The sequence below is a fragment of the Octodon degus genome, unplaced genomic scaffold, assembly GCF_000260255.1.
Source record: "Octodon degus isolate 3935 unplaced genomic scaffold, OctDeg1.0 scaffold00182, whole genome shotgun sequence".
Taxonomy (NCBI): Eukaryota; Metazoa; Chordata; class Mammalia; order Rodentia; family Octodontidae; genus Octodon; species Octodon degus.
Window position 1 is genome coordinate 1,356,205 of NW_004524758.1, and position 22,658 is coordinate 1,378,862.

At 47.2% G+C, this 22,658-nt stretch overlaps 1 protein-coding gene across 1 annotated transcript in view; it reads left to right on the top strand.

The window, feature by feature from the left end:
* The window catches only part of Ntm (neurotrimin), a 1,027,590-nt gene that overhangs the window by 566,779 nt on the left and 438,153 nt on the right, over positions 1 to 22,658 (top strand). Inside the window, exon 2 of the mRNA XM_004643683.2 lies at positions 195 to 279. Within this exon, the coding sequence (XP_004643740.1) occupies positions 195 to 279 (85 nt within the window). The remainder of the gene's footprint in view (positions 1 to 194; positions 280 to 22,658) is intronic.

A 22,658-nucleotide genomic window follows, 5' to 3' on the forward strand; every position in this document is an offset into this window, starting at 1 on the left:
CGCGGCTCCGCGCTGCGCTCGCTCCCAGCCCCGCCTGCCGCCCGTGCTCGCCCGGCCGGGGGCGTGCGCCGAGCCGCTGCCACCGAGTTCTGGGAAGTTGCGGCTGTCGAGGATGGGGGTCTGTGGGCACCTGTTCCTGCCCTGGAAGTGCCTCGTGGTCGTATCTCTCAGGCTGCTGTTCCTTGTACCCACAGGAGTGCCGGTGCGAAGCGGAGATGCCACCTTCCCCAAAGCTATGGACAACGTGACGGTCCGGCAGGGGGAGAGCGCCACCCTCAGGTAGGGAGCCGCCATTGTACGGTGTGACAGCGGTTCGTTTGGGCTGAGGGTGAGGGGCAGGGGGACAGACATGTGCGCTGGAGCGCGCCCGGGCTGCTAGACAGGTCGTGCTGGCTGCACAATTCATGGAGGAGCGGGATGCTCTGCGCGGAAATGTGGCAGTGGTAGGGAAGTGTTCCGAGGCTGGGGGTGAGCCCCCTTCACACAGCTGGCCTTCCTGGCTCGGAATTGGTGAGAGTGAGCGGGACTGCACCTGGGAGTTGCTGAAATTGAGAGCAATGGTTCTGGAGCCGCCAGTGCCCGCGCCCCTGGCCGGGCCATGGCTCTAGGGACCTGGCTGAGGCTCAGCGTGAGCCATCTCCTCTGAAGTTAACGAGCCCCAAAGGAGGGCTCTGGCTTGGCGCGAATGCCTGCACTCTGCCCAGGCCATGCGGAGATGCCAGCTTGGGCTGCTGGACCCTGGCAGCGTCTCTGCTTTGTCCTGGGCCTGAATGCCAGAGCTTTCCAGGGGTGCCTGCATGTCACAAGCTGGTGGCAGACAGAAACACTTTTGTCGGTGGGACTGTGGCTTCCTAAGGCTAAAGTCGTGGAGTCTGGTTTGTCCGTGCAGAGTATCATCTATTTGGGGGGGACTGTGTTCTGTATGCACTGCCCAAAGTGTGTGTAAAACTCGCCACCAAACAGAAACTAAGCTTCAGCGTGGTGTTGGGTCCTGATTTTCTTTGGGGGTTAAGGCTTACAGGAACCCGGGAGGAGGAGATGAGGATTCTTAGCTCTGCTTTGTGTAAAGTAGGACAGCTCTAGCTCCTCAATTACGTTCCTTACAGAAGCGCTCACTCCTTTTCCAGGGCTGACAGACCACACCAGCCCCACTAGGTCAGCACACTTAATGACTGCAATGGGAAATTTTACCCTCTGGAATTTTTAGGAGAAAAGGTAGGATGTAGAAGTTTAAAGCTTTGTAGGACAACTTCCTTGCCTCTCTTTGACGTAGCATGTCTTCATTCACAGTTTCCCAAACTGGGAAACTGAATTAGTCAGAAAGCAGCATGAAACCATTCTTATCCTTTCTAAGATGCCTGGAAAGTTACTTCATGTTGGCGTGTTTTCTATTTTGACCCCATCACTGCCCTTTGTAGGTCAGATTGCTTGTGGATTGCATGCTTAGGATAATACCTGTGGGTAGAAATGTCAAGGAGGAGTCCTGGTAATGCAGAGGTGACTTACCAGAACACTGAAGTACATCCTGTATGGAACCATGTCACGAAGAAGCATCCTCAGAGCCCTTGTCTCTGGGGAGCTAACCCTCATGGGCCCACCGAGCTAGTTACTCATTGGCTCACGACGCTCTTCCACTGAGCTCTTAGGGGCCACTTGGTCCGAGGAGGAGATCCGGCTGCACCCTCTCAGAAATGCTTGTGTATCTGCTTTATAAACAAATTTGATGGAAGTTTCAAAACTACAATGATTGCTAGTCACCTTAACATAAGACGTTGCCTTCTTAAATAGAACAAAAATGACCTCTACAACAAATTTAATGTTGCTTAGATGTCTTCTTTGTCTCTAACCCTTTGTCCCTAACCTAACCCAACACTTAGTTGCAAGGATGAGCTCTCCAAATAAAAAATAGAGACATTCGGGGCCGGGGAGATGGCTCAGTAGAATAAGCGCTTCCCTGGCAAGTGCAAGGGACTGAGTTCAATCCGCGGTTCAGCCAAAAAAACCAAAAAACAAAAACAAAAAAAAATGACATTCTCTTTTGGGGAACACTTTAGGTACAAATAGGAATTTTTCCCCAAGGATAAGGTGGAAGGTAGACATTAGCTCCATAGAGATTTGGCTATAAGTAGCCAGTTGGCATTTATGATGACTGTCACATTATGGGAAGCACGCGGAGGAGTAGAGTGGCCTCCATCTAGTCTCCAGAAGGTAGCCTTCAGGGCTCATGCGCATCAGGACTTTCTTGAGAGTGGCTTACAGATCTTGGACCTCGGAACAGGCCTGATGTGGGGGTGTGGCCACCTCTCTTTAAAACTGCATCATCATATGCAGGCTGACTTTCCTTTCTTTGTCTTTCTGTCCATGCTTCTCTGGCTTGCAAAAACTAGTGTGTTTGCATTTTTAGATATGCTGCCCACAAGTTGGGCTTGTCTGAGTGTAGAAAGGAACATGACTACAATGGGGTTTCTTCTCTGGACCCTTAAAAGAGCCACAAACCAGCTTAGCACAAAAAGTCACCTTCTCCCAATGTCCTCTGCCATTTTGAGTCAGCCTTAGGACTAGATATTGTCCTGATATACAGTAAACGGGACTTGAGAGTGCAGGAGACTCTACAGGGCAAGGCTTAGGTGAGTTTGGGTACACATGGCACCAGCCATTGGGTTGGCCTTGTCCTGCAATGGTACACCGGGTATGGCAGGCGGTCTGTACGCAGGCCAGCCAGTGCCTGCCATGGATCCCCCAAAGCTCGGCCTCCAGGGCTCTAGAACAACGACTGAATGCCCAGCGAGGCTTCTGTAGGGCGGGAGCCCTGATGCTTGCACACAGGTGCTGCGTTCTCGCATTCCCTGTGCACAGAGGCAAGTGGGGATTTCAGAATGTATTTTGTTTGCATAAAAATTGCTAAATTTGCACATAACCTGATTCCAGGTTGCAAAATTTAGTCAAGGATTCTGGGTTGTTTTTTTTTTTTTTCTTTATCATGTATGCAGAAGATGCAAGTTCCTTCCTTCTGTGTTTGTTTCTTTTTTTCTTTTTTGCCTAATCATCTGACTAAGCTGCAAGGCACTACACAGACACTGCAGAGCTGAGCCCTTTCCCCAGCCCCGAAGGACGCTCAGCCACCGTGCTACGGGACTGCAGTTCCCCGCGTAGCCAGCAGAGGACTTTTTGCCATAATTTTATTTTATTCTGCTTTGTTCTCACCAGTACCATTTTTGGAAGATTTTTGTCAGTCCCCAAAGAATAGATGCTTCAGTAGCAGATTCTAAATTGAGGAAAGTTTAAAAAATGTTTTACTTTCTCCAATTAGTTCTAATGATCTTTGTAGAAGTATCAGCAAACCTCTCTTCTCGTATGCTATCAGCAGTCTGAAAACAGTTTGCAATTTCGCATTCCTTGTGCCCTCTTGATTATATTAGGCATGCATATTTTTAAAAGGGAAGGTTATGAATAACAGAGTCTGCAAGAACAATACTGCCAACATCTGCTGAGAGCTCGTTATGTGTTAGGCTGTATTAAAGTGTTTTTAATGTTAACATTGAACCTTAGCAGTAATCCTATGGTGACGCTGCTGATATTGTCTTTATTTCACAGATAGGTAAACCAAGGCAGGGAGAGCTAACATTGCTTGATTTAGGTGGCACAGCAAGGAAGTTTTGAAGCTAGATTAAGAGGCACTAGTAACAATAATGATAATAAAATAAGTAGTAGTGTCCGTTATTGGTCAGTTGTGTATAAATTGTGTTATGTCCATAGCAACACGCAATCACACAGTTTTTTGAAGTGGAATTAATGATCCCCATTTTACAGATGAGGAAGTCGAGGCCCAAAGGAAGAGACTTAAAATAAAATCACACAAGTGGCAAGTGACAGGCGCACAGGGTTGGGACTTTGCTTTGCCCGTCATGTTTTCTTTAGACACCTCAAGGCCTGTTCACTGCTGTTAATTCCATGTCCACCACCTTCTCACTGATGCTTCGTATCTTCCTACTCAATTTGATTTGCATCCTGTTCCACAACATTTTTGTAGGTCTGTCTTTCTGGGTTGGGCTGAGAGGAGACCTCAGCAAGCTGAGGCCAGACGTTGTCATGCCCTGAGTCCTGGGGACAGCAGTTGTCACCAAAGAAATAAATGAAACCTAAACAAAACTACCCCACCGGTATTAACTGCAGCTCCTCACCACTCTTCTCTGCTGTTGCACTTCACCGTTCAACAGTGTTCCCCACAGCATTTATGGAGGGGTCCTTTCAGGAAGGGGCCTGAGCCCTGAGCTGCAGAGTGGATGTGGTTCTGGGGAGGCAGCAGGGAGAAGGACTCTGGGCAGCACACTGCACTCCTGGTCAGTGCCTAGGGCTCCCTGCTGCTCCCAGACAGATGCCTGTCACTTAGGGTGGGAGGCTGCCCGGAAGACTGCCTCAAAGCCTGGGGGCCCACGCCTGGGTGTCCTTCAGTGGGAGATCTTTGCTCTGAGTAGCTGGTGTTACTCAATAATTTTGTGTCTTAGAGAGTCCCTGGATGAAATAGCCACTAGGAAAATGAATTATTTCCTGGGTAAGTGAGTGTCGGAGGCTGCACTGTACCTTCTGTCATATGTCTAGACGGTAGGCTCTGGGAATAAACGATGTTGTTTTTTCTGGGATGAGTTAAAAATAAAAAGTCTGACTTGTATACAAGATTAAGGTTGTGTTTTGTTATGGCGATGCACGAGCAACAGAATAATGTGGTTTTTATACTTGAGCAGACCCAGAGTCTCCTTCCAAATTTCAAAACTGGCAGCCCTGAGTATATGTTACCCAAAGCATGTAATGTTTTCTTTTCTAAGGAGACTGGGTTTCTGTTGGTCCTGCAGCTGCTGTAAGCTCTTGCCCCCCTCTCCTCCCTGCCCCAGTACATGGGATCCAATCTAGAACCATTTTACCACCAAGTGATGACCGCGTCTCCCTAACTTGCCCAGGTTTACCCTGAATTTTCATCCTCCTGCCCCAGCCTCCTGAGCAGCCAGGATTACGAAATGTTTACCATCATGCTCAGTCTTCTGAAAGGAGAACTGTGCCTGCCTGTGTTTGCATTCTGGTGCTAAGTATGTAACTTGGCTATAATGTGCAGCAGCCAAGTCTGAGCGCCTGTCCTCCTACCCTTTCCTTTTTCATTCTTTGTAAACACTCGAGCTCTCTTTCTGTGTCATAAGCACAGAAGCCTTATTCCGGCTACAGAGGCTTTCTTCTCATCACCCCACTCTGGGGACACCCGCATCCCACATTGTACCATCCAGAGATTATGCTGTAGACAGCTGCTGCTTGTTTTGCCCTGGTCTCGGGAGGACTCCTCCCACGGAGATCTCTCCTGACTCTCCAATCCAAGTTGTCCCTGGCTGTTGCTCCGCTTTCCCACTGGCTCATCATCATGAGTTTTCCCTTCACTGTGGCCATCTGTACCTGAAGTCATTGTACTAGAGGGTCTCTGTGTCCACCGTGTGGCTGTAAATTCCTTGAGAATAGGTCCATTTCCTGGCTTCTCACAGTTTCACTAGTGTCTGGGGCTTAGAAGGTGCTCATAAATATTCTTGCGTGAAGAAATGAAGCTGTGGTGCCCGAGTCACTGTCTTCCCTCCTTGCCCTGCTCTGGACCATTTTCCTGATTGGCTTGTGTTGCTCTTGCCATGGATGTTGCACTGGGTCACTGTTGCTTTTGCCCTGGTCATGAAGCTGTGTGAGGTTGTTCTTGCAGAGCTGTCACTTGGCAAGTTGCAAACACACATAACCCGACCTTTTTTTTGTCCAGCACACAAGCTGTATTGGTTGTCCGCTGATCAACAGCTGTGCTGTGACACATGTCTCCTACCTGCCAGGTCATTCCCAATCCAGTCCTTCTGCTGTGAAGAAATACTATTCCCTGATGATGCGTGCAAGCCCAGGTAGACCTGAGGGAAATTAGCCTTTTCAGTAGAAGGGGGGCGCAGAACAGCACCTCTCTACCTGTCCTTCCTTCTCACTATTTTTAGAGTCCCCTGGCAGTGGTTGTCTTATGGTGGATGTACTGATCGGCTGTTTATGAGCGCACTCCTTCAGAGCAGCAGCGTCACTCAGGAAGCATGTGCTGTACCGGCTGCTCTGCCACTCCAGCACCGACCGCTGCGTGCTCACCCCAGGTGCCCACCAGCCATCCAGCTGGCGGCCCGCGGCTCTGAGGAGCATGGGCAGATGGGCCTGTAGAGGGAGGCTCCTGGAAGCACACTGAGTCAGTGGAGGAGCCAAAAGCTAAAATGGGAAAGCTAAAAACTCAACCAACCGTGGGGCAGAAGGAGCAGGAGTATGCCAGTCGTCACTGAGCCCAGTGGATGGCACAGGGAGACAGCCCAGACGGCTGTTACCCCGCACCTACAGCAGTGCTGCTTCACAGGAGTAGCTCCCCCTTGTCCTCCTTTGAGGCCACTGTGTTTTGGAGTTTGAGAAGATCACAGGGACCAGGGAGTTTGACAGCCTGTTTCACGTGTGATGATGGTGGTAAATGACCACTTTGCACACAGATGCCTTCTGCAGGAGGGAGGTGCAGCTATCCAGAGCATGGGCCAGCAGTCGTGCACCCCAGCTGGGGCTGCATGTGCCTGAGGAGGGCTGCTTTTTCCTACCAAGTGCATGAACACCTTGCTGGCCCGAAATGCTTCCAGTACAGCCAGCTGACATGTGCCTCTAGCTGCTGTCCTACTGCTTGTTCTGTCTAGCACCAAAGCCTGCGCTCTCAGGATGCCACTGTGGCTCGCAGGGGCCATGTGCCGAGCACTTGAGCGGCAGCCTCAGTTGATCCTCACTCTTGCACTGTGAGGGAAGTAAAATTATCATTCTGATCGCACAGATTAGGAAACCAAGTCACAAAGGAAGACCTTTCCCCACATCGTAGGCTCAGAAGGATCTGGCAATCAGTTGTGTCTGGTTTTTAGGATATTCCTTTTTTGTATCAGCATATTTGTGCTGTTCTATCCATCATCTTCTTCTTTCCTGGGGCCCCTTGTTGTACCCTGTCCTGATGCACAAGAAGATCCTCGCTTGAGGCCTTCTTGTGTTGGGCTCAGAGTGCAGAGTGCAGCATGTGGCTGGCGACAGAGCTGCAGAGCCCCTGGTAGTCTCAAGTGGCCCCTGTTCAAAGGGTCCCAAGGCAGCTCCTCTCTGCTCCAAGGAAGACTTTTCTAGCTCCACCAGCCTTTTGCATTAGCTATCAGTCATCTTGGACTGTCTTACAGAGCCTTCACAATGTGTTCAACATTTCCATGTTCTTTTCTATACTAAGCTACTGACCAAATCTAGGTGGAAGCAATTCTACAAGGATTCTACTGCCTGTGTCTCTGGATGCGATGGCCCTTGGGCAGCATGGGGGGCCTGGGACCTCACTCCTTCTTCCTCCTCTTCCTCCCCTCCTTTACTTTTTAGTGTGTGGGGTATTAGTGACAAGACTAGTCATATCTCTCTTGCAAAATATTTAAAACATATAATAAGTACAAATATTTATTTTTGGTTGAATCTCTCTACTGAGGTCCTTTTGCTTCCTCCTGAGCAGGCTGATGAGGTTGATGTGTAGATGAGCAGGCTTTGGGATAACCAATGATGATGATGAATACTACCATCAATATCATAGGGACAGCCTAACAATGCTATGTTTAGGAAACCAAGAATTTACAGGATTTTGGGGGTAATTTCAAAGTGTATGTACAAGCTGTGGCAGTGGAAAAGCTTAGGGGGAGGACAATCAGCGCAGAAATGGTCTCCAAAAATGGGGCCTTCTGACTTACATTCTGAGAGGAAGAAGGATTGGGAGACGAGAGTCCATTAGAACTGGCTTAGGTACAAGCCTTTACGTGATTGCGGGCAACATTTTAAACCTGTTTCTTCAAAGTGAAGTTATTACCTACCTCCAAGTTTTACTACAGGCTAAAGTGAACTAGGGCACGTAGTTTAGTGTGCTATCATTTTCTTTGTTTCCATGTATGTGTGCATGTATATATGTGTGTGTGCCCATAGATGAACGTGTGCATATGCGCACAAGGCTTCACAGTATGCGTGCATTAGCACTTTCATTATAAACTGCTGTTGCTTTAACATGCACGTCGCCACGCTTTGATGGGTGTCTTGCTTTCGACAGCTCTGTCAAAAGAGAAACTCCTTTGTCCGTGGGTATTGTGTTTTGTTTTTTGGATGCTTTATCCTATAGATCTGTCTAGATTGTAGCAATATTCTTTAGCTCAAGTCATTTCTGGATATTTGATTTCTGAAAGAGAGTGAGAAGAAAGGTATCTTTTCATTTTTCCTAACAAGATTGTTGCATAGCAAGTTATGACAGTTCATGGCTCTGAAGATGAATTTCCCACCAGAAAAAAAAAAAAAAGAACAACAACAACAAAACCATACGGAATACTCTGTGGAGTAGGTTATCAGGAACTTGTGTGCGGACTCTAGTGCGCTCCCTCCCATCTTCCTTGGTGGGCTGATTGTCCTTCATGTCGGCTTCCAGGTGGGGCTCGGACGCTGTCGCTGGGCAGGAGTCTCCAAGGCCCTATCAGCCTTAATATTCTTCGGTTTTGTTTTTTCCTCTTTCACATCTTCTGCCATTAGGGGCAGGCACGGGTGATGGCGATGGGAGATGGTGACGCAGAAAACCAGTATGAAGCTTCTGTGCATCTGTCCATTTCTCTCCTGGGTAAATCTGGGCAAGACAGGAACCCTGATGTTAGAAAGTCACTTCAGGATTCGCCGTAGAAAGGACCACAGGAAGTTCTTTCCAATTCAACCCAAAGCAAAAAGGCTAAAATTAGTTTAAATATACTAACCTATTGCATGTTGCTGTCTCCATCTGTGGGGCAGCTTCTGCAGATCACTTAGTTGAGTTGTTTGAATTCATCTGGGCGTGTCTGGCCAAGTTGCTGTCTTGTCAGAGTGAAATGTTTTGGCTTAGAAAGCTTTTGGAGAGTGAGATTTGTCTTATAAAATGAACATATAAATTAATCTTACAATCTTGATGATGGATTTTTTTAAAAAATAGAATTTTTAATGAAAACAGCATTAAGCAGCAGCCTGATGGGAAATTACGGAACTGAAATCAACCTCCAGACAAAGCTTTGTTGGCCCCACAGAAGCAAAGAAGATGTGTTTGTGTGAAAATAATCTCTTGATTTTCTCTGGCTTACAGACAGACTGTAATGTAGTGGATGAGTGGAAAATGCTCCCACTCTCAGAATAATCATCGTTGACAAATCTACACACCAGGAGAGCTCAATCTAAAACAATTCCAACCCATCAGAACCTATGAGTTAGAAAGAGAATATATGCAAATTTTAAAATTTAATCAGTTGTTATATGTGGGCACTGGAATAGCATCACTGTGGTGTTGTGGGTTGCTTAGGACCCTCCTCTGGCATACACGAGCACACGCGCACAGCACAAATATTGGTCAAAGTCTGAACCTTTTTACCTCCTGTCTAAAGATGACCTCATTTGGAAATAGGACCATCTCAGATATTCAGGTTTTATGCGCTACATCCAAAATACTTGGGCCAGAAGTATTTTGTTTTTCCCAGATTTTAGACTACTTGCATACGTATAATGAGCTATTTTGGGACTAGGACCCAAATCTAAACATAAACTTCATTTGTGTTTTGTATTCACTTTATACACATAGTCTGAAGGTAATTTTTATATAATATCTTAAATAACTGCATATGAAATAAAGCCTCATGTTGTTGACTTTTCTACTTGTAGTGTCATGTGGTGCTGAAAAATGTTTTGAATTTTGTAGCATTCTTGGTTTTGGAGTTTGGGATTAGTACCATTCGATCTTCAGTGAATACCAGTGAAGTCATATGGGAGTAGGGGGGCTCTTAAGGCAATGTGGTGCATGTCCTTACAAAAAGTCTGTGCAGAGAAAGAGAAGATGCACGTGGCGAGCGCCACGTTGGCAGTGGAGGCAGAAGCTGAGCGAGGCACCAGGAGCCAGGGTATGCCACATTTCCAGCAAACAGCCAAGAGCTTGGGAAAGATGAAGAGAATCTTCCAGACAGGCTCCAGAGAGGGTGTGGCCTCGCCCAGCCTGCGGTCCCCAGAGCTGCGAGGCTCCACATTCTCTCCTTTTCAGTTGTCAGGCTTGGTGGTCCGTTTACTCAGGCCTAGGAAGCTGGTTCAGCTATGTATTCTGAACAGTGAATCTTTGCCAAATAACCATCAGTCATATGGGCCTACAGAAAGGCCTGGTTAGACTGCCTTGTCCCCACCGTGATGGCTGTGGCCTCCTCTGAGCAGATGCGTGAGTGTGGGACACGCTTAAGAAGACCGTCTCTTCCTAGCCAGACTCCAGCTTCTCCATGACCGATAGCACAGGGCTGCTTGGTGGTAGATGTGCAGTTCAGATTGGTTGTTCTCTTACTCCTAAGTGATCCACAGGACAACCACCTCCCAATGTCTACAAAAATCTCCACTCTTGGGCCATATGTCCTCTTGAAGATTCTAGGCACCACAGTGACTTGTGTATCTGAAACTCAGGCCCACTCCCAACCTCCCCCTGCCCCCCAGGCCTCTCTACTTTTGGAGTTCATGGTCCATCACCAGCAAAGCCCTGCCTATCCAAGTCTGCACTCTGAATGTACCCATCATTTTTTGTTTTCTTCTCTTCCTGCAGCTGAAATCTAGCTGTTCCCTTGGGTTATTTCTATTCGCAGAGTCCTCACGACAGTGGCAATTTTGTCCCATGCCTTGCTCATCATGAAGCCTGAAAGGCAGGCAGGTAATTCTCTTCACTATTCATTGTGTCTTCTCAACACTATTTTCTCCATCCTTCCTAGCCTTTCCGGTAGCAGTAGCACCCATGCCCCAGCGCCATGTCTCTTGGGTGCTCCGTGCTGTAGCCGTCTCCCCCCCCTCCTGAGCTTGGCCCTCTGGGCGCCCATGCTGGCTATCCCACAGTGAGCCGCAGAGCCGCAGTTGCAGTGCAGTGACCTCTCCAATTGGATTCCTCCCAGCTGGTGCTCCTGACACCAGTCCCATGGGACTCACATCCAGCCATCGCCAGTGTTCTCCTTTCTCAGTCCTGCCCTTTAGTTTGCCTTCAGTATCCATCCAGTTGTGCAGGCCCAAAGCCCAGCAGACATTTATTCATGCATTTATCTCTCGTATACTGCATCTAATCCAAATGTAGAACTGATTTCTTTGTATTATTTAAGAGATACCCTACATGAGACCACCGTTACCATTGTGAATGCTACCTCCCCAGTCAAGTTACCACTATCGATCTCTCTTGGCCTATTCTTGTGTCATCTCATCCCATTTCCGTCAAGTAGTCTGAGTTGTTACTTAAAAGCATAAGTCAGAGTACAGGACTCTGTGCTTAAAGCCCAGCAGTGGCTCCTAGTTATATTCCAGTTCAGCAACAAATGGAAGCACTTCCTCGGCCTGAGAGATTTTTTAATCAGCTGTTACCTGTCTGTCCCTTCTGTCATTGCTGTCACAGCCAAAAGGATGCTCCCCACTGAATGTCCCTCTTGTCCCTGGAACCCGCCAAGTCCGTCCCTTCTTAAGGATCTGTTCCCTTGCTGCATCATTAGACGCCATGCAGAGTTCATGCGTCTGCTGCCCCCCAGGAGAATGCTTAGCATATTATCCCATTTGAAATGGCCATACCTTGCCCCAGGCCCATGTCACTTTATTCATTCTTCCTTACTTGTAATTTTTCTTCAGCGTTCCTCACACTTAGAAAAGTCTGTTATTTATTTATCTCTTACTTATTTATTGCCTCTTTTCCTAACATGTAAGATCTACCAGGCCACTGAGTTTATTGCTCTCATTTATAGGGACTAAATTACTGCTTGGAACGTGGGATATATTAAGGGATATTTGTAGAGTGAATGAAACATTTATTAGGAATAATAGTAGGCTATTAAGAATAAGAATTGTTTATCTTTTACTTGAATGAGGAAACTGGTATAACTGTGCCCTGGCCCAGGTTCAGGTATTATTATGCCACTGTACAAGTGGGGGGTGGCTTGAGAGCTGACATGGGCTTTGCCTTCTAGGTCAGGAGTGGAAGGTGCAGGATGTCGCCAGGCAGCGCGACACACTTCATAAAGTCTGCACGTGTGGAGTCTAAAGGGCCTTTAAATACATACTTTTACAAGGGGTTTTATAGAACATCTAACAAAGAGGGAAAATAAAGATTAGTTTCTAGCCCAAGGCCTACAGCCATGAGGAAAAGGCAAAGGAGCAGCAATTAGACAGCAGTCAGACCGTGAGCCTGAAATATAACAAATTATTTGGTGTCTGTTATTTTATTTTAAGCTTTAGTTCTTGGGAGAACCATACCAGGGAGTGTAATGGTTAAATGCGGGGCTTGGAATCAGACCCTTCCCCAGGTTCAAATTCTGTCTCTGTCACCAGGTGTGGTGTGGGTGTGGAAGACTAACACATGGATTAACCAAATTCCGTCTCTGTCACCAGGTGTGGTGTGGGTGTGGAAGACTAACACATGGATTAACGGTGGTGTGCCTCAGTTTATCGCCTTCTGCAGATCCTACTCTTAGGATCCTGAGCCTCAGCATGGTGTGGAATAATCCGAAGAGCGCCTGGCGCTCTGTCTGTAATCTGCATCACGAATGCGACCGAGGGAGGGAGGTGCTGAGCATGGCCTGCCTGCTGCGGAGCAGTAGAAGCTGCGCACGTGGCTGTGCTGTGAGCCGGCTGTGGATGCACACAGCGCAGCCCCTACGTGCGGGTGTTGGGCTCCTGAGGGCGCTCCCGTAGCTCTGGGATGGCTTGGGGTGGAGTGGGTTTGAAGACCCTCCAGCAGGTTCATTGGTTTTGGAAAGTGACTCGTGGGCTAGTGCCAGGATGAGTTGGATTTTGGTCCTGACTCTTAGCCCTTGAGCTCAGAAGTGAGCAGGCCAGGCCCTAGTTTCCCCATCTAGAGTTTGCAGAGGGGAACATGGACGGGCTGCTTAGGTCAGTTTTTACTTTTGAGGAAGAGATTTTCAGCTGTTCAAAATTTATTTAAATTGTTTTTTATTTTCCTTAGGCACAAGTCTAGACCATTTCCTAATCTCTCTTGAGTTTGGGTGGGACCATGTGACATTTCTACAGAAAGCAATGTGAGCGAAAGGATCGCCCAGATCCGCTCTTGGAAACCCTCCTTGTGGCGTTCATCCTGCTCTCGTCCTCGCGAGGGCCTGGTTCCAGATACTCCTGCAGAGGCTCCTCGCTCAGCATGGGCCTGTGCGGAGGTGGTGGGGAGGGTAAAGCAGACATGTCTGAGTTGTGAAAATGTGGATTAAGAGTGTGTGAATATAGGCTACAGATGGGATCATCCGATTAGCCTGCTGGTTGGGTTAGTGTCCTTCTGGGTGTGGGGGATGGGAAGCCCAGCCTAGTGAAGGCTGCTCCAGTCAGCAGGTTCGCAGCCTGGGTGGAACAGCCAGGCAAACACTGAAGGCCCGCTCGCTGCCCCCGCCTGCCCTGCTACGAGCCATTTCTGCTCTGTAGTGCCCTGCTGCTGCGCCACCTGATTCTGATCCCAAGCTTCCACAAACTCTGGGCCAAAGTAAAGCTTTCCTCCTTTCGCTTGTGTGTTGGGGGTGTTTTGTGTCAGTGTTCTAGAAAGTAACTAGGACACTTCTTGGGCCATTTGGGTACTCGTGTCCACAGCTACCTTGGAAACCTGTGCTCCTTGTGGCAGCCCCACCATCTCTCATGTCACTGAATGAAGCCACCCCACTGACCTTCCACTCCCACCCCACCAGCTGAGCAGGAACCTTATCAGACCACCACACAATGGAAAATGAAGCCTTGGAGAGTGTGGAGTTCATTTGTTACAGTATCTACCATTATCCTGCGTAACTCAACACTTGGTTATTATGAGTTCTATCATACAGATATGTTTTTCATTTAAAACCTCTGTACTTATTAAAATTTTGTGGCAGCCTTGGATGATTCTTGCACATGTCTGAATGTGAAAACTGTGGCCTTTTCAAACTGAAGCCCCAGATGTTTGATTTTCACTTGCTTCACTCCTTCCATCTCTTGACCAAAGAAAATGTCTGCTTTACTCTGCAAGGCCACCGAAGCCAGTGACAAGGACAAGTTTTACCTTGAAGCAAATTAGCACATATCCATAATGGGTAGAATAGTGACACACCGTAATTAGTGGGAATGCATCTTAGATGACAAATGGCTCATTAATGGCTGGAGGCTTACTTGGTGTAACCTTTCTGCTAGAGATAATCTAATACTCAGTGCTTTCAGTGATGCCCAGTAAAGAGACAGATAGGATGATTTGTGGGCCTGTTCTTAAAAATTGGGAAAACAAAGGAGAGAAAACCTGTGCCAGAGTTCAGATTGTTGGAGAAAATGAGACATCGGGCTTGTTGCTGGTGCAGCTTGGGAAAGAGCGGTAGAAGGAATGGAAACATAGAATCCTGGGCAGGTGGTCTGCCAGGCAGAGGCAGTGCTGCAGATGCCGAGAGAGAAGGTGGTTCATTCTAATTCAGTGGCATTTACTCTACTTCTCCTCTGAGCTAGGTGCTGTTTTGGAGAGCTGAGTTCCTCTCATTGGATAGTTAATTAATTTTTAATCTTTATCAGTGTATTTCTTTTTTTTTCTTTTTTTTTTTTTTTATCAGTGTATTTCATACAGGGTCTCACTATGCAGCTTGGACTCATAGTGATCCTCCTGTCTCAGCCTCACCAGCCCTGGGATTCCAGGCGTTATGCCACCATGCCAGGTTTTGGTGGCCAGCATGGTGTGGGGGGGAGGACCTGTGCGGCACGTGGTGCTGAGCCCCGGCCCTTGCGCATGCAAGGCAGGCACTTAGACCATCGAGCTGTCTCCCCAGATCTTTACTGGATAGTTAGTGAATGGAGCCCGGGCCTGCAGCTTGTACACATGAGGAAAAGAGTGTCATCTCCTTGTGTGCAGCTTGCACTGACCAACTTGGAACGGGTGCCCTTCCCTCGCCGGCCGAGGCCATCACTCAGTGCAGGCCCAGGTGGGCAAATGGAGCGCCAGTCATACCTCGGCCCATTGCTGGGCTCTCTTGGTGGCCTTGAGCCCTGTATTCTCTGCATGGCTGTACTCTAGCAGCTAGCAGCTACCAGTGACTAAGTAAACACCTAGTGCATGCGGTTGGAAACTATGTAGTGCAAGTAAAGTATGGGTCAGGAGACAAAATGGATCAAAGATCTAGACATTCAACAGAGACAATCTGCTGAAAGATAGAACAGGTAAAACTCTTGAAGACACAGGTGTAGGCACAGACTTTAGAAACAACCCCCCAATTATGCAGGAAATGTTATGAAGAATGAGCACTGGGATCGTATCAAATTAAAACCTTCTGTGCAACAAAGGAAGCCAGCAACAGAGTGAAAAAACACAACTGCAGAATGACAGACAGCTTTGCCAGCTACTCCACAGACAGAGGACTAATATCCAGAACATATAAAGAACTCAAAAAAATTGACATCTCAAATTTACAGACCCAATCCAAAAATGAGTAAATACTTCTCAGGTGAAGAAATACAAAAGGGTCAATAAATACATGAAAAAATGCCCAACATATGAGAAATGCAAATTAAAAGAAACACTGTGATTCCAAAAGAGTGCCCATCATTAAAAAGTCAACAAATGAACACCACTGAGGCTGATGTGGGGAAAAAGAAAGCCTTGTCTATAGTTGGTGGGAGTGTAAACTGGTACAACCATTATGGTCATCAGTATGGAGATTCCTCAAAAGTCCAGGGTGAGAGGTTCTACCTGACCCACGTGCTCTTCCTCTAAGTGTCTCCTGAAAGAGTGAAGACATCGTGCCACAATGAATCACGCCCACCCATGTCTACAGCAACATAGCTTACAATAGCTGAATCTTGGAAACAGCCCATGTTGCCATCAAAAGATGAATGGATGAAGCAAAGGTAGTATTTATATATAATAGAGTACTGCTTTGCTCTTAAAGAAAGATGAGTTTGAGTCATTTCTAGGTAAATGGATGCACCTTGAGACCATAATCTTAAGTGGAATAACCAGAAAACTTTAAATGTGGCACTGTTTCACTTGTGTGAGAAACCCAAGTGTAAAAACATAGCAAAATGGAGTATAGATTTTAGGAAGTAGGAAGAACTTGTTCAAATGGGAATAGTAGAAGATTTGGGGATGGGGAGAAGGAAGGGAGAAGAGATATAAAGGAAGAAATGGGATTGAAGGGAAGAAATGGAAACTGTGCTTTTGTAAAAGGGGAGACAACGTGGGCCCACACTCATAAGTGAAGTCATCCTCACATGTGTGGACATCATACTGGCTCCCGAGTGTAAGACGCTGACAGAGGAAAGAAGATCGAAGATGTACAGCTGATTGGGGGAAATGCAAGGAAAATGTTCAGAAGGAAAGAGAAAGTGGGATGGAGGAAAGGAGAAAAGAAGGAAGGAAAAATGCACACACACACACACACACACACACATACAACAGCTGAGGTAGCTATACTAGTAATTTCTACTAGTTCATTGGAAAGGTTTGCACTTATATCGCTTGATCAATTTTTCCTGCCTGTATCTAGTAATCTGGGCAACTACTTTGAAGCTCACAATAAACAATGTACCAAACATTGTTACTCTCCTACTATCTTATTTTGAAACTGGAATGAGGAAAAGGACAAAAGAAAGTAAAGGAAAATATATATTTACGTGTATATTCAGGCTAGCTGGATAGTTGTGCTGCTGATTCCTGCTGGTCTACTGAAAGAGGTTAATGCTTAATCTTTTTTCTCCTCCTTGTTAATTTATTTTAACTTTTATTTTTGTTTTACCACTTTTTCATGCTTATGTCTGCAACCTAAACAACTAATTTGAAGGCAGCAATATTCCATAATAACAGTGGGGGAGGGCCTGCCAAGACCCGGGGGGCAGAGGGTGAGACGCACTATGATGGACGCCGCGTCTGCTAGCTGAGGGGGAGCGAGGCAGGCAGGCAAGGGCTGCAGGCGGACCAGGCTGGGTCCGCCTTCACAGTGGGACCACTGCGGACCACAGGGATGGACTGCGCATTTCACCAAGCTAGAGGAAGGGATTTTGGACCTCACTGCAAAAAAAAAAAAAAAAAAAGGCAAGTGTTTGAGGCAACAGAAATACTTAATGTGACCCAAATATCTTATAAAATATGTGTACTTACAGAAACATCACACAATATCCCATCACATAAAATCCCAAATTTTATGTCTTAATGTAGCAATTAAAATGAATTTACAGACATTAATAAAAGAGGGATCTGGGGGCTTGCAGCATTTGTAAAAATTATTACAGAAATTAAGTAGCAAATGATGGCAAAAGCACAAATTTTAGGAACTGAGAATTTAATAATCCTATAAAGACAAATAACCCCAACACCTGTACTGATTTTATTCTCCGTGTGTAGACGCCTCGTAACTAGATGTGGAACCATCCTGGTTGTCAGGTTGCTGGGTGGGGGCAGCCCCTACCTGGCACCTCGCTCATGTCTCATATACTCTGGCCAAGAGGGTCTGGGTTTGCTAACTGAAGTGTTGCCCAGCTCCAGTCCACTGTATCATTTTCATGTATCACATCGTAAAATTGTAAACACTTAAAATACGCATAATTTCCAATTTGTGGTCTACCTGTTGCCATTCCAGGATAATGCATTGTGAAATTAAGCTGCATTTTATGAGCATGTGTGAATATGCGCGTATGTATGAGCAGGTACAGATTTAGAATTAATGGACTCAGAGAAATCAGAGATGGATTCGGCCTAATGAGCTGTTCAGAGGAATTATTTAGTACATATTTCACATCTCTATTCAGTAATCAAACATATACACTGTGTATAGTGAAAAAGTACACTTTTCCCCCTTTTCTCTACTTCTCATATCATCTCCATTTATGTCTGAAAGTTAACATTACATCCCTAGAGCATTTTGCACCCACTTTATTCAACATTTAGTTTGGCATTTCTCTGCCCCTCGAGTTACTTTAGTATTGAAGCACTGGATTCTTCGCAAGCTCCTACTGACATATGATTAGTAATGGGTGTTGGGCTCCAGGAGACACACCAAGACACCGGGCTAGCTGTGCATCAGGTGTGGGGGGGTCAGAATCTCTCCAGTTTATTCCAGTTCTGGAGGCCAACAAGTCTGACATTCAGAACATAGTTAGTTCCTGGAAGACCTGGGCATCTAAGATGAGCTGAGAAGTTCAGGTACTCAAATCACGCAAAGCACACCATTCCCCTGGCGTCTTCTCCCTCTTGTAAGGTCCACGGGGCCTGTCTGTGGGTGCCTGCGTGTGTGTGACTATTTCCCTGCTGGTTCCAGCTGTTCCGAGGCCCACATTCTCCTTAGAACGTCAGTCTCCCATTCACAGGGTCAGTTTCTCTACTAAAGTAAAAGGACAAAGAGAAGGAAGGTGGTGGACTCGGTGGTACTATATTTTGTTCAGAGAAGTGATGAGATTTTGACCCTGTAAAGAGACAAAATCTTAAAACTCCAAGGGAGCCTGAGAGGTTGGTTCACAGGCAGGGAGATTCGAGTGACCCTGTATCTAACCTGTGGCTTCACTGCATGCCTCGGTTAGGTACAGTACATCAGCACTTATCCTAGACATATACACTCAGTTCCCACGAGTCCATGTCAAACCTGTTGAGAGTATTCTGCAATAGGAAAAGCTGGACTGTGATGATGGTACAAGCTGGTGCAAGCTGAGCTGTGAAGTGGCCAACCCAACCTTTCTGAGCATTTATTCTCTTATTTGTAAAATCAAGCTAAATAATATATCTTCCCTTCCTGTCTGCAGTCTCACTTTGCACCTCTTTAGTTACCCAAGATCTGCTACATTATGAGAACATTAAGTGGGACATTCGGGAAGTAAAGAATTTCTAAATTTTGAGTTGTGTGTCATTGTGAGTAGTGTGAAGAAGCTCACGGGCTTCTGTCTTTGTCTGCCGGTGGGTCTACGCTGCATGCCCTTCCTTCCTGCTGTTAGTCACTTAATCACCAGTCTCAGATGTTGGGGTGACTCCTGTGGTATCACAGCGCGTGTGTCCCAGTAACCTTTACTTAGAAATGCTCTCAAGGTGCAAGAGTGCTGCAGTAAAAGAAACCATCGTGGCTTCTCTGCAGACTCACTGTGCACTGACATGCACTCAGTAGTTGATGTTGAGGTGCAGCGATGTCACACCAAGAAACAAGGGCGACGACAGTAAAAGAAGATTCCACGTCCACGTAACTTTTATGGTGATATATTGTTAGAAATGGTCCATTTTATTATTATCATCATCAATCTCCTGTTGTGCTTAATTTATATAGAAAACTTTATCTTTGACATGTTTGCACAGGAAAAAAAAATCTGCCCAGGGTTTAGCACTATCTGCTGTTTTAGGCTTTGAAACGATAGAAAAGATTCTGTAAGGATGAAGCGAGGCTTCTCTACTGCAGTATCTACCTGGCAGAGTCCCTGTGACAACAACAATCAGAATTATTTATGATGATTGCACAAGATGCCACGTAAACTCCCCAGGACTCTGCCTGGCATGCCCTGGGTGTTCAGGATGCCATTGCACATTATGAATGCACTAAGACACCAAAGCCAGAAGTTGAAAATATGTGGCACAAATAAAAAATGGTGCTGGCCGGGGCTTCCGCCCACACTCTGGCTCTTGCCCAGGTTCCTGGGCACCAAGGTCTCCGGTGGTGTCCCCTATTTTGTCTCAGGGCAGACACCCTCCTCAGGCTGGGGTGCGCTCTCCCAGTGGCCTGCTTAGCCAGGGCGACTTTCCCCCTTTCTCCTTTCTTCCATTTCCCACTGCAGGCTAAGTGAGGTGGAAATCCCACAAGCAGCGTAGATTTCCCCTTTCTGGGAGATTCCCAATCAGTGCAGACCTCATGCAAAATGAGATCTTCTGTCTCGATACCGTGCTGCAGTTTTGCTATTAGTGTCTCTTAATTCACTGAAAAGAAAGGCCTGTGCCAATGTGGATTGGAGACATTTTAAGGCCTGTATCTTGTACTCCGAATAACTGCTTTGAAGATAACAATATGCAAAGTGTTAGCGTTTGTAATTCCCCTATTATTTCATTTTGAAATTTTGTTTTATCTTTTTCCATAAAATACAAATAAATAAATAACAGCACAACACACAAAAAGAAACATTCACTTATTGATTCAAGAAATAATTATTGAACAAGAAATAATTATTGAACATGGCAAAACTGTCCGAGAATCTGAGACCTAGGAAGACCCTGAACACATAAGTGGCCACACAATACAGCATCGGTCAAATAGTGGTGATTACCCTGGAGAGGAGGGCAAGGCCGTCAGGAGAGACGCTGAAGAGGGTGGTCTGAATTGAAACACCCTGGTTAGGGGCAGTCCTTCTAAAACAGGGTTGTTATGGTTTAGACCTAAATGTCCCTTCGGAGCTTCCTGTGCACGTAGGTCAGGTTTTTGGAGGGCTGTTGAATTATGGGGACATCCTAGCAGATTTGCATCTGGTTGGAAGAGGCGGTCCCTGGGTGTGTAGCCTGAAGGGTACAGCACCACCCCAGTTCCTCCGTTCTCTCAGCTTCCTAGCTCCTTTTACGTGGGCACTTTTTTCCTCTCTGCTCCCCTGCCATGCTGACCCGGCTTGGGGCTGGAAGACTGTGGGCCAAACATGGAGACAACATAAAGCTTTCCTCCTTCAATCAGGAGTACTGGACTTGAAGTCCCGACAGTGAAGACGGTGACTGAGCTGGTCTTGGGGTGAGATGCGATGGGGTGGGCCTGCACGCCGTCCTGGGAGTGGACGCTTGCGGGCAGTGGCAGCAGCACAGACAAAGGTGCCGACGTGGGGCAGTGTTGCCTTGGGTGGAGAGTGGAGTAGAGTGCCGAATGGAGACCAAGCTGCGCGGAGGCCATGAGTGGTTTAGGCTCGCGGTGTAGAACGCCACTGTAGCACCATGACCACGTTGGACGCTACCTGGCATTGGACGCTACTTCCATTTTATTGGTAATCCGTTTGTACTTACGCATCCTATCCTTGTTAAATTTTTAAGTTCTTTGATAGGGAAAGATCATACTCTGTTTGCATGTCTGCATGGCCAGCGAGACACGTCCCTCCGGGGTCCCCTCTGTGCCTCTGCACCGTGCACCTCCTCGGCTCATTAGCACTTCCTGTAACGCAGGAGAAGCATCCTTGGGGGAGGTTTGCTCTTTTGTTAAGCTCACATTGATGCACAAAGTATGAAGCCACTTCCGACTGGTACACTGTGAAGATGTCCTTGGTGAAATTCCCTAGGAGTATCAGTCCATTTGCTTTCTTGGATGGATAAACACTGTCCCATTCTCCAGGCTTTTATTGTCATTCATAATCAAAGGCTCAGTCACATGGCCAGGCCCAGACTGCTAGTGGTCCTGTAATGGGGGAGACTGATGAAAGGTCTAGGAAAAAAATAGGTAATGAATACTTTAATAAAGAAGGTGAAAAACTGCCATTTTTATTTTGTCATTTATTTTTTAATACCTTTATTTTTTATTTTATTTTATTTTATTGTGGCACTGAGTGCGCGTGGGTGCCGCTGCTCTAAGAGCTCAGCACCTCCTCAGAACAGCGTGGAGATCCCTCACAAAGGTGAACGTGGATCTGCCGTGCCATCCCGCAGCCCTCCGCCGAGCACACCCCGGGAGGGACGCCGGAGCGTGTGTGCTGCAGGGCGGGTCACGACAGCCGACACACGGGAGCGCAGCAAGCGCTGCGCACGTGAATGGACAGAGAGCGCGCGGAGCGCTCAAGCCGAGGGCGGGGACCCAGCCACGAGCCGCCTGCCGTTGGCAGCAGCAGGGGTGGGCCAGGAGGACGTGATGAGGAGTGGAGAAGCCGAGCGCAGCCGGCGAGTGCCCGGTGGTCTCCGCTGAGGGATCTGGGAAAGTTGACTTCATGGAAATGGAGTGGACCAGTGCTTCCCAGAGGCAGGGAAGGGGCGGGATGGGGGTAGGGAGAGTTCCTCGGGGTACCACGGTACAGCCAGGCGGGGTCGGCGCAGCCTGGTGTTCTAGTGTATAGCAGGGGACGATTGTGAATAATGCACTGCGAATTTAAAATAACCAGTGGAGAGGGTTTCAAATGCTCTTGCCAAAAAGGAAAGATAAATGCGTGAGTAAGGAACATGCTCACTCGACTCTGACATTAGTTCCTTGATCGGTGCTGGGCTGTTAACCCCACAGTGTGTACCCGTGGTTTTGCAGTCTTTAAGTCCCCAAAATTGGACTAAATTGTAGGTAACATTTTAATAAAACATAACCTTATTTTAAAGACCATGCACATCTGTAATTCCCATCAGAGTAGTTCGAATTTTTCCATTCATATTTTATTGTATTAATTAGTTATTATTTACTATTTTGTGGTGCTGAGGGTGGGACCCAGGGCCACCCGCCCTCTAGGCATGCACCCTGCCACGCGCTGTCTTCCCAAAGCCTGCTGTGTGGTCCTACGAAGTGGGGCTGGGGTAGGTTCCGGTACAGTCGGGTCCCAGCCGGAGGCAGGAGGAGGCGCGCGGCTTCCCGGCCCCCCAAGACCCGTCGTTCCTGAGTGCACCTGGAATTTGTAGCTCCGCCCACGGGGCTTGGCGCGGCACAGGCTGTCTGGAAGTGTTTGACAAA